Genomic DNA, 11,812 nt, shown 5'->3' on the forward strand with positions numbered 1-11,812 from the left:
GCAGACTCTCTTCCCAGTGCCAATATTTCTGTGCTGCTAAAGCCAGGGGAGCTGGGTATGGGCAACAAAGACTCCACTCTGCTCTCTGGAGGCAGAACTTACTCCTAGGGTCTCAGCAGTCATTATTCCTGAGCCTGCCCTGGGGATTTTAGGGGGACTATTCCTAGTGCTTTCATACCTCCCTCTTCCCTACTCCGCCCCCATCCCCAACCTCAAAAGAAGGCTCCAGATGTTTTTTGTGTCACTTCTCCAGGGTGGCCTCCCGGGGCCAAGCCTCAGCGGTGCCTCCCCCACCCTCGCTCTAACACCACAGTGTGGTTTGGACGTGGCCACAGTGCCGTACAAACCACAGTGTGCTGCTGGGGCGGGAGCAGGACTGGGGTGGGTTGAGAGGGAGTACAAGACAGTGCTAGGAAGACCCCCACCACCAAGAGCAGGGAAATAGAGAAGGCATAAAAGGCAAACATGGCCCCAAGACTGGTTGGGGAAAACAAGAAACCAGGGCTAATAGCTGAGTAGGCAACTGGAAGGAAAGGGACATAAAGAGTTTGCAATATAATAAGACTGGAACCATCTTCCCTTTCTAGAAACTGCTCAGGGGATCCCTAGGGTGGGGTCAGAGGCAAAGGAAATAGGGAATGCCTATGGGGAACCAACGAACTGCCTCCTGACTCAGCAAGGGCAGGGACCTAAGGCTTCCTGTGTCCGTTCTTCCCCTCTCTGGGTCAGAACCCAAGAGAAAGCCAGGAGAGACAAGGCCAAGGACAGCAGGGTTGGAAGTTGGCAATCTAGAGGTGGTGGGGCCGGAACATGGTTGGGAGAGGGGGGCCGGAAGTCGCCCTGGGCCCTGGGCCTGCCACAAGATGGAGGCCAAAGGCAGGAAATGGAGGCTAGGGGAAAAGGGGAGCAGCAGGGCCCAGGAAAAGAGCCATTTGGACCTGGGGGCCAGGTAGTCAACTCCCAGTGCTGTTACCATTTCCCATGGCCCCCAGGACCAAAGTCCCACCCCCTGCAACAATCCCCATCAGCCCATCCACCAGGTCCAGGAAGGCGTGCCCACCCCAGAAAGCCACGTTTAAGCTGAGACAAACATGCCTCTCCCCACCCCCACAGTAGGCCTTCCTTCAGCCTTTTTCTCCTGTCCAGGGCTTGATTTTTTAAAAGCACCCCCCAGAAAGCAAAATCCAAGGGCCAAAATACCTTCCACAAATCAAAATAATATCCTCTAAAACCCAAAAGGTATCCTCCCATCTCCTATTCCTCCCTTTACCACCCTCCTTCCGACACACCCCCCAAAACTCTTAGCAATCAAAAAGATCTAAGATGGTAGGTGTAAGCAGTCTTTTTAGGCCCAGGGGATGCCGGACCCCCTCCCTTGAAACCCCTATCTGTCCTACAGCATATCCTGCCAAGGCCTCCTGCTCCTCACTCCACCCTCCACAGCCCCCAAACTGAATAGCTGCCCCCAGCTCCCATCCTCGGCAGAGCCTTTGTGGGGGTGAATCAGAAATCAAACACTATACTAACGGCTGGGGATGCTGGGGGGCCCTCTGATCTCAGCCTTTGGTTTCTATCTGGGGGACTGCAGTTTAGGGGCATAAGAGAAAGCCTCTCCAATCATCCCCCCAGTTCCAAGACTGACAAAGCCCAACCCCACCCAAGCACGCACCTCCAAACCTCCCCCCCAACCGCCACGTCTCTCCTGAAAACAGGGGACACTTTCCTCCCCACTTACCTCAGCTACTCTCCCCTGAGATCCTGGTCCCCTATTTTGAAGGGAGCAAAATTTGGGGTGCATCCCTCACATTTGGGGTGCAGGAGAAAGGAGCCACCCCAGTCGCATCGCTGGCCTCCTTCCTCTCGGCTGGCTCAGGGAGTGGGGAGTGCCCTAGGGAGGGGGGACCCCCACAAGAGAGCTCAGGAGGGGGTTCCTCCACTCCTAGTCAGAATTGGGGACACCCCCCCAAACCCGTCCCAGCCCATCCGTCTCCAACTCGGCGGGAGAGGCAGCTGCAATGCCCCAGTCAGATTCCCCCAACACTACATTCCTCACCCCATCTAGAGGGGTCCCGGGGCCCCCAAAAAATCCCCAAAAAATCTAGGATGTTGGCAGAACAGTCCTGGACTAGCTCCCCAAATTTGGGGTCCTCAGATACCCCCGTTTTTTCAGGAAAATTCTGTCTTTCGCCTGCCTCCCGCCAGCCCTGCTCTGTCCCGATGCCAATTTTGGAAGTCACTCCCTCCTTCCTCCTCCCCGTCTCTCCAGACCCCCCCCACACCGCTCGGGGGCTAGGGTCCAGGACACCTGGCTTCCAGACAGGGAGGGGAGGCACTCCTCAAAGAGCTAGGGGCCAGGAGGTCAAGCTCATAGCCCCAGTCTTAGGGAAGCAGGAAAGCCCGATCCTCCCTTCCCCTCCCCCCTGGCTGGTCTCCGTGGTGGTTCAGGAAAGCCTGGAGGATTGGAATCTGCCATTGCTGTTGCACAGGCAGTTTTTTTCCTTGGGTTGGGGGGGTGGGCGGTGGGAGGGAGAGAGGGGAGGAGAGCTGAAGAGAGCAGGGACCCAGGCGTGCAGAGCTGTCCTGGCTTACCCCCTAGCCCCTGCTGCCGTGGGGAACCCCTCCCCCCATCTCACCCATACTCCCAATCCTCTGTCTGCTTTCTGTTTGGGGCTCTTATCCTAGAAAATCAGGGTACTAGAATCACATCCTTGTACCTGACTGACCATCACCTCTCCTCACCACAGTTCCAACAGCACTGCTGTAGTCAGGGTGTCCACTTAGCCATAAGACACCCCATTTCCCCCCACATTTTCCCAAAACAAGGCATGCTCCTTAAGAATTTAGGGTTCAGAGTCTAAAACCACTTTTTCTACCTCGGATCTATCCAGGAATGAGGAAATACATTCCCTTTCCAAGTTTCTCCCTTAAAATCCCGGTCATATTTTGGGGTTCACTAAAGAAAGAGATTCCTAGAATCTGGGGTGAAAGGGAGATATAAGCAAGGGACATCCCAAACCAGCATTGTGCTCCAAATTAAGTGACCCCCCAAGTCAATCTCACTTTATGACCCATCCCTCAACTTGACCAAATGGACTCAAAGAGTGACAAAACGCCCCCAAATAAGGATACCCCAAAACTTTAGTCTCCTACCCTAGGCCCTCACATTGTTTCTCTGCCAAGAAAAAAAAAAAGCATCTTGGCTATCTATGCATACACAGGAATATCCCCTCCTCAAAGTAAGTTTCCACAACATTCAAATATAACGCTTTGCTCCCCATCATGGACCTATAATCATAGGCCTTCAAATTTGCTCCCAGGTTTCTATGATGTTCCACCGTAAGCTAATAAGAAACTCCAAATTCAATGTCACACCCCCCCAAATCTAATCTGAGCCTTAAAACTTATATGGCACCCCAAAACAGAATGTACTCCCAAATCAGCATGACTATTTGAAATCAGATTGTCCATATACACCAAATGACTATGAATCACTAAAACAAAACCTTTATCCACCTTTCGAATAGCACTTAGCAAGGTTCTCCTGATATTCCAAGATAATAATCTCCAAATTGTGTGTCAGAATCCCCAGAACTACTATAGCTTCAAAATCAGTTCCATGCCTCAAATTTACCATTTGCCCTCAAACCTGAATGCAGCCCCCAGTGCCCAGAACAATCAAACTAACTCAGCGTCCCATAATAAACATGCATTCCACAATTGACCAAATAACACAAAATTAACTTCATCCTGATACCACAGGGAACCTCTAGTCAAATCCCCACCTCCAAACTGGGCAGAGACCAAAGTAACACTCACAAGCAAAAGCCACTTCATTATCCTAAATCCCTAGTGGTCCCCGATTCCTAGTTCCTCAGCAATTCTTTTGTGCACTCAAATAAAGACCCCTCGAATATGAAGGGGAGGGCCCTAGACTTGGATATGCAGCTCCATGGATCAAAATAGTCAATCATTCCTGGGCAACAGGAGACTCTCCTGAGCCCAAAATCCAAGTCCTACTTTGCAGCTGGACTCAGCTCTGACCTCCCTTCTCCAAATGAACGTTGTTCCTCCCCATCCAACGTCTCCTCAAAATATAAAGGTGCGACCCTTGCCTATATCCCAGATCAGAGACTTAAAATTAGAGTTAACAGGCCCCTCCGGCCTTCTCTCCCTGTTTTTACCCTGAGACCCTCCCTGTTTTCCCTTCTCTTTGTTCACCCTATCCAACTTATCCAATATTAATGTTCACTAAAAATCCACCTCTAAAGACAGATAATAGTATCTATCCTAATTAGAAAGGAAAACCCTGTGCTCTCAGGGCTCAGACTCTACTCCTTGTTCCACCCAGTTCCCTTGCTCCTAAAGCCAGCAGATTTCTCACTCCAGGTAGGAACCCCAGCCTCAGAGGAAAGTCCCCTCTGTCGTCTAGCTCTCCCTCTCACTGCCCAACACTAGACCCCTCCTAGGAGACAAAGGGGCAAAATAAATCAGCGCAAAGGGGAAGAGAACGAAGGTTTCAGCTGCCCAGACCAAATCGATCCTGCGCCCCAATTTGAGTGAACCCCGCGCCGGGTGGAGAAGACGGGGTGAGACGAAGCTAGTGCTCGTCCGCCCCCTCGTGGAAGGAGTCAAACATTGCCGAGCTTTGCCTACTTGCCGCGCTGGACCCCGGCGTCCCGCCAGCCTCCAAGCGTAGCCGACGGGCGGGTGTCCGAGGCCCTGGTGAGATGGGATTGGGGGAGGGCGAGCGGGCTTTGGGCGGGAGTCTGTCTCTTTGGATCCCTAAAAGGATTCAGAAGGGAGTCGGGAGCAAGAGTCTAGACGCCTAGGTCTCCTGAGCGTCTCTCGGCTCCCACCCGGGGCTTTCCCCACCTCCTCCAGGGGAAGCAGCTGGCGGAGCCGTCCGGTCTCAGGACAATGGAAGGAAACGAACTAGAAATCATATCCGCCCTTTCCCTCCCCCTCCCAGTCAGAGCCCCACTTTTTGTATGCCCTGCTAGGGGAACCTGTCATTCAAAGCACCCCTCCGGCTGTCTGAGACCCCACAGGAGCCCACTATCGCCTTCCCAAACCTGGTGCCTCGTTGGGCTCCCCTTTAGGTCCCGTAATAGCGTACATTGGAAAGGGAATTTTGCTCTATTCATTCTCCTGTAACAGGCTCCTGACACTACCTTCTAAAAGCCAACACACTAATTTTCGAAATCTCAGCTGCCCCACCACACCGATGACCCAGTCACCTATATTTCCAATCTCTATATCCCCAAACTTCTCTCCAATTCCAATGTTCCATCTCGGTTCTACTTTCGGTGACTTAAGACCCCTTAGGTTACGACCACCCAACATTTCTGAGGTCCCGCCCTAGAGCCGGAGACCCCGCCCCGGGCTCGCCATCTGGAGAGCGAGGAAGGAAGGATACAGACCCAGGCGTTCACCCCACCTCCACCTCCGCCCCCGACATCCCGGCCAGATAAAGGAGCCGAGACCAACAGGGGAGAGAGACCCCGCCCCCCACGAGAAGAGAAGCCGCAGCCCCTGCAGGACGGGGGTAAGAACGGGAGACTGAGGGAACCAGACTCCTGGGTCCCCAAAGAGAGTTGGGGCTTGACGGTGGTAGGAAGACTGAGGCCCCAAAATTGGGTTAAGCTAGGGATCCGGAACTAGATAGTAGTAGAATTCGTGGTTTGGGGAGGGAGCTTCAACTGGGATTTGAAGGTGTGTGGACCGCAAGTCATCCTAAGTCTACAGGCAGGGTCGAACACCCAAGACTCAGGCGTGCACTGAAGCAGAGGGGCGTGGGGGCGGGGGGGGTGCTGCTGGAAGAGCACTAGGAGTCGAAGTAAGAGCGCTGCAGGCCGGATTCCTCACGCTCGCCATCGACGCCGCGGTGTGGGAACCTTCAAATCTAGAGGAAAAAAGCCAGCGATGGCGCGGTGGTGGGCAGAAAAAACAAAATGAATTAAATGAGGCTGCGTGAGCCGGAGCCTCAGGAGGAAGAGGCAAACTGCGGAAGGGAAGGCGTCTTAGGACTGCCTGGATCCCTGAGCCCTCTCCTTGGCACCTGCAGGCCTGCGTCGCGATGGATTCCACCGCTACTTCGGCGGGAGCGCTGGACTACGTCCGCGAGTTCACTCGCCACTCCTCCGACGTGCTCGGCAACCTGAATGAGTTGCGCCTGCGCGGGATCCTCACTGACGTCACGCTACTGGTTGGCGGGCAACCCCTTCGAGCGCACAAGGCAGTCCTTATCGCCTGCAGGTTCGAGGGGAGCCTCATGGGATGGGGTGGGACTAAATGGGAAAGGGGCAGAGATATAAGGTCTTTGGGAGGGAACCCGAAGCAAAGCCTTCCAGAAGCAGGAGGCGGAGCATCCCGGAATTGGGGCGGGGTGATGGTGAGGAGGCGGGGCTCTTTATGGGGCGTGGCTTTATATGGTGACCTGGGTCTCCCTTAGTTCCCCAGCCCCTAATTTGACCTATCTGCCTTTTCTCCAGTGGCTTCTTCTATTCAATTTTCCGAGGCCGCGCAGGAGTGGGAGTGGATGTGCTCTCCCTGCCTGGGGGTCCCGAAGCCGGAGGTTTCGCCCCTCTTCTGGACTTCATGTACACTTCGCGCCTCCGTCTTTCTCTGGCCACTGCACCAGCCGTTCTTGCGGCTGCCACTTACCTGCAGATGGAACATGTCGTCCAGGCATGCCATCGCTTCATCCAGGCCAGGTGGGGGAGCCGCAACTCGGTGTTCTCAGTGGGTGAGGTGGTATCCCAGGTGTCAAGGGCAGAGGCCCAGATTAGGAAATAGCACTAATGTCCATCGCACTTTTCCCAGCTATGAACCTCTGGGCATCTCCCTGCGGCCCTTGGAGGCAGAACCTCCCACGGCCCCAACGGCCCCTCCACCAGGCAGTCCCAGGCGCTCCGAAGGGCACCCAGACCCACCTACTGAGTCTCGCAGCTGCAGTCAAGCCCCCCCCAGTCCAGGCAGCCCAGACACCAAGGCCTGCAACTGGAAAAAGTACAAGTTCATCGTGCTAAACTCTCAGGCCTCCCAAGCAGGGAGCCTGGCGGGGGAGAGGAGTTCTGTTCAACTTTGCCCCCAAGCTGGGCTCCCCAGTGGAGATGAGGCTTCTAGCAGCAGCAGCAGCAGCAGCAGTGGCAGTGAAGAAGGACCCATTCCTGGTCCCCAGAGCAGGTACAGAAACTGGAACCCCAAGAATTTGTAGTGGCTAGCCTCAGCTAGGAGGCAGAGCTATTGGGCCTGGGTGGTCGGTCAGGAGCTGGGAGTGAGGGGGTGGGTTCCAGGGATACTAGCCCACTTTAGGAAGTTGGCCAGAGGCCAGACTTAGTGGGGTGGGTCTTTGGCAGCACAATTGGATATGGCTCATTGGTCAATACTAGCTCACTTCTGGAGGGTAGGCCTTTGGCTTCAAATTCTTTTGCAGAGAAACCCCTCTACATAATCTCTCTTAACCTTTTACTCTGCCTAGACTCTCTCCAGCTGCTGTGACTGTACAGTTCAAATGTGGGGCTTCAGTCAATACACCCCATATCATACCCCAGGCTCAAGAGGCCATTACATCACCCTCTGGGCAGGCTTATCCACCACCAGGTAAAAGCCCTTCTTTTTACTTCCTTCTGGGCTTTCCTCTTGTGGCTGCTCAAGGCCAGTTTTGGCCAAAAAATGCCTCGGGAAAGGCCTATTCCAATTATGTCCTGCAAATTAGAATCACCTAGAGAGCTTTTAAAAATCTCATTGCCCAGGTTACACCCCATAGATCAGAACGTCTGGAAGTGGGAGCCAGTTATTAGTATTTTTTAAAGCTTCCAATGAGCAGCAGTGTTTGGGAACTTCTAGCCTATTCTCATCCAGGACTGAGTGGTCAGCCCAGGGCTTGGCAGGACCTCTCTGGTATGCTGTCATCCAGAGTGGTGCAAGAGAAGAGAGAAACAGAAACCTCCATCCACTAGCAGGGCCCTCCACCTACTACCACCACCATTGAAGAGATTAGTAGAGTACTCTGGAGTCAGACAAACATGGAGTCAGATCTTGGCTTCCCGTTACTAACCATGTGACTTCCAGCAAGTCAAACGAGCCCCAGAAGCCTTAACAGTATATTGAGAAAAAGACAACCTACTACTGTGTGGTTTGAGGATTCCCTGGTATTGTCGTCATTACCCACGCGCCCTCCCCCCCCGGCAGGAAGTGAATTTTTCAGCTGCCAGAACTGCGAGGCTGTGGCTGGGTGCTCATCTGGGCTGGACCCTTTGGTTCCTGAGGATGAAGACAAGCCCTACAAGTGTCAGCTCTGCCGGTCTGCCTTCCGCTACAAGGGCAACCTGGCCAGTCACCGCACGGTGCACACAGGTAGGAGAGGAGCAGGGAGGAGAGGGCCTTGGCTTTCATGCCCACAGGTATCCTAGGGACGAGTCCCTGACCTCTCTTCCTCCCCGCCTCCAGGGGAAAAGCCCTACCACTGCTCCATCTGCGGAGCCCGCTTTAACCGGCCAGCTAACCTGAAAACGCATAGCCGCATCCATTCGGGAGAAAAGCCCTATAAGTGTGAGACGTGTGGCTCGCGCTTCGTGCAGGTACGGATCCAGTCTCAGAACCAGCTCAAAGGCAAATTTGCAAGAGGGGAGGGCGGGGCATACGGGGAGGGTTCTGTCCCTCCCAGGGGCGCGACCTGAGGTCCCCTCCCATCCCAGGTAGCGCATCTGCGCGCGCACGTGCTGATCCACACTGGGGAGAAGCCCTATCCTTGCCCCACCTGCGGGACTCGCTTCCGCCACCTACAGACCCTCAAGAGCCACGTTCGCATCCACACAGGAGAGAAGCCTTACCATGTGAGTACCCAACCTGGCCTGGCCCCAAAGCCTTAGAATTACCTCCGGTTTACCTAGGGGCGGGGCTCCGAGAGGGAGGAGCGGGCCTAGCAGTCACTAGAGCTCTACGAAATGGGTGGTGTCCTGGAAGAGTCCGTGTGCGCAAGGGGCGGAGCCGTAGGTAGGATTGTGAATAAGGGGCGGGGATCCGGAGAGGGATGGCCAGGTATAGAAGGTAGAGTCCTGGACTGGACGCTATGCTCCTGAAGAGGAACCAAACGATGGAAAAACCTTTGCTGAAGAGAGGGACGCCAATCTTCTTGGCCTCCCCCTGAGAATTTAGGAGGACATGAGGACTAAAGATGATCTCTTCGGCAGAGAGCTGGACAGTTCCTCTCTCAACACCTAAAAGGTGGTTGTGGGTGGGGGACCTGACTCGGCTGTCCTCCCACAGTGCGACCCCTGCGGCCTGCATTTCCGGCACAAGAGTCAACTACGGCTGCATCTGCGCCAGAAACACGGAGCTGCTACCAACACCAAAGTGCACTACCACATTTTGGGGGGCCCTAGCTGAGCGACGGCCCAGTCGCCGCTCACTTTCTGGAAGCCGGGAAAGCTTCCGGCTTATCCCTGCTTCTCTGTCAGACTTGGGCATGGAGGTGTGCAAGGCCCCTCCAGTATCAGAAACTGCCACCATGTCAATATTTTTCACTGGGGAGAGCAGGGGTGGCAGATCCCGGCTTGATCTGCCTCTGTTTTGCTGGTCAAAACCTCTTCCCCACAATCAAAATTGTTAATGAGGAGGGAGAAAGCTAGGAGCTGGAGGAGGGAGAGACCGGAGGCCTTAAGGAAAGGAACAGTTCTCCACCTGTAGCCCCCATCTCATTCGGTTTATCTGTAAATATAATTTATTGAGGCCTTTGGGTTGCACCAAGGCCTTCATTATATTGCATTTCCCACTTCCCTCTTCTACAAGTGTGATCAAAAGTGACCTGAAACACAAAATATGAGGTCAGAGCTCTGCTGGCAGAGATTAGTACTTGGCTGTCTCCTTTGGCTTGAGTATTTTATATTATTGCTGCCATAACTTTTATCTTTATTCTTTCTCCTATGTGTTTGCTTGTTTGTTTAAAATGGAGAAAGGGGTTCTCTATATTCTGCCTCTCCAATTCTAGGTCTGGAACCTTTATTTGTTTTAGGGCAGTTCTGGGAACATGTGGGTTTGTGGAATTGGGTCAGGAACTTTCTCTGGTATTCTGGTATTCTGTCCCTGTTAGGTTCTCTAGCAGGCTAGAACTCGGTAGACTTTTCTCTGTTCTTCAATGGTTATGGGAACCTTTATAATCCTGAAATGGAAATAATAAATGTCTCCTGAGGGCTGTGGGTGCGGGGGCTTTGTCAGTCTTGGAACTGACTGACTTGTTTCCTGAGCTAGGGGGTGGGGGTGGGGGGTGATTGGAGAAGCTTTGTCTTTATGCCCCTAACTATCCTATTAGTTTGGTCACCTAGATTTGACTCTGCTGTGTCTGCCATAATAAAGCCCACACCCTCCCACTAGGCCTGTTCTTAGCACTGAGTTAATCTCTCCATGGGGAGAGATCTGAAATTCCTTATCAGAGATGATGCAACCTTTTCTGATTCTGCCCAGTCTCTAAGAATGTTATGACTTAGGGGAGAATTATGAAACTCTTTATCTTGACTAAACAGTAAAGAGTCATGTTGTGACCAGTCCTTTACTGCAGAGGCATCTAGGCTTGAATGTACCTTGGGGTTCTCTCTACCTGAGACAAACCCTTTTCGTTCAGTGGGTTTTTGGACATCTTCTGGCAAATGTGCAGGTTCCAGAAACTTCTTTGCCTTTGGAAGTCACAGGTGCTTGGTAATTTTCTTAGCTTAGAAAAGCTGGGTCTATGACCTGGTCTTCCCATCTCTACATTCCTTTCTGGAACCAGTGAATGCACTAGTTCCCTCTACAGGGAAAGTAAAGGGGCTGAGTTCCTTTGTGAATTTGCTAGTTTGAGATTATGATTGGGATTACTATTGAGAATAGAGATTTACAAGATTTAAAAGATTGACTGACTGATGGACCTTCTAGTGGACCAAGTAACCAGGTAGAATTAAAATGTTGGTTAAGAGGCACAGTCTCTGATGTAGGACAAGTAGGTAGAAAGTTAAGAGTAAGGCTGGCTCTTAACTGAGTGGAATGTCTGGAATGTAAGATGATACTTTGAAACTTTGATTTACAGTCCTGCCCCTTTTGCCCTGGAGCCTGTTTTATTATGGGGCATGGAATGGAGGGATGGAGGGTAAAAAGCACTTTGAATTTGTGAGATGGAGCTTCCTCAAGATAGGGCAGTACTAGTGGCTGTCACTTGATGACTGATGAGAAAGCTACTCTTCTCCCTCTTACTCACCACTGCAGAGTTGAAGGAGAGAGGGAAAGCAGAAGAGAGATGTGAGAAGGAACAATGATTTTTTTTTTTTACTAGTGGCTGTGATGACTGATGAGAAAGCTACTCTTCTCCCTCTTACTCACCACTGCAGAGTTGAAGGAGAGAGGGAAAGCAGAAGAGAGATGTGAGAAGGGAAGGTGATTTTTTTTTTTTTTTTTTTTTTTTTTTTTTTAAGCAGACGGGAGGGGGGGGTGAAGAGAGCACTTAAATCTTAGGTCAATCCTGCAGAGAAATAGCTAGAACCTCTAAACATGATCTTTTAGATCAAATCTCATAATATGCCTTATAAAGAAAAAAGAAAACAGAAATAAAAGTATTAATTAAAAGTATATTTGACTTGGAATATCATACATGTCAGAGTAAACGATCAGAAATTTTCTTTAGTACTTTATCTATCATGACGCCAAAACTATGGATTTCTTCAAAGGTGCTCACGGAACAACTTGTAAAACTTCCCAGAACTCTGACCCTCTTTAGGACTGCAGTTTATTGCAGTTTCTTTGTTTTTCTTTTGCTTTTTCTTTTGTCTTTCTTTATTATTAT

The 11,812-nt window shown here is 52.0% G+C and overlaps 1 protein-coding gene across 3 annotated transcripts in view; it reads left to right on the plus strand.

The window, feature by feature from the left end:
• The first annotated feature begins 4,049 nt into the window (after positions 1 to 4,049).
• BCL6B (B cell CLL/lymphoma 6B) overlaps positions 4,050 to 11,812 on the plus strand; it is a 10,140-nt gene continuing 2,377 nt past the window's right edge. The window contains exons 1-10 of one of the 3 annotated variants that reach the window (XM_015597340.2): positions 4,050 to 4,722; positions 5,317 to 5,545; positions 6,065 to 6,255; positions 6,492 to 6,713; positions 6,823 to 7,185; positions 7,481 to 7,602; positions 8,194 to 8,358; positions 8,452 to 8,582; positions 8,700 to 8,837; positions 9,271 to 9,816. In XM_015597340.2, coding sequence (XP_015452826.1) covers positions 6,077 to 6,255; positions 6,492 to 6,713; positions 6,823 to 7,185; positions 7,481 to 7,602; positions 8,194 to 8,358; positions 8,452 to 8,582; positions 8,700 to 8,837; positions 9,271 to 9,390 — 1,440 coding nt within the window. In that variant the 5' untranslated portion in view covers positions 4,050 to 4,722; positions 5,317 to 5,545; positions 6,065 to 6,076 and the 3' untranslated portion in view covers positions 9,391 to 9,816. The other 2 variants (XM_006922284.3, XM_025040160.1) reach the window with 2 other exon arrangements.

This window comes from Pteropus alecto, unplaced genomic scaffold (genome assembly GCF_000325575.1).
Source record: "Pteropus alecto unplaced genomic scaffold, ASM32557v1 scaffold398, whole genome shotgun sequence".
NCBI classification, from domain to species: domain Eukaryota; kingdom Metazoa; phylum Chordata; class Mammalia; order Chiroptera; family Pteropodidae; genus Pteropus; species Pteropus alecto.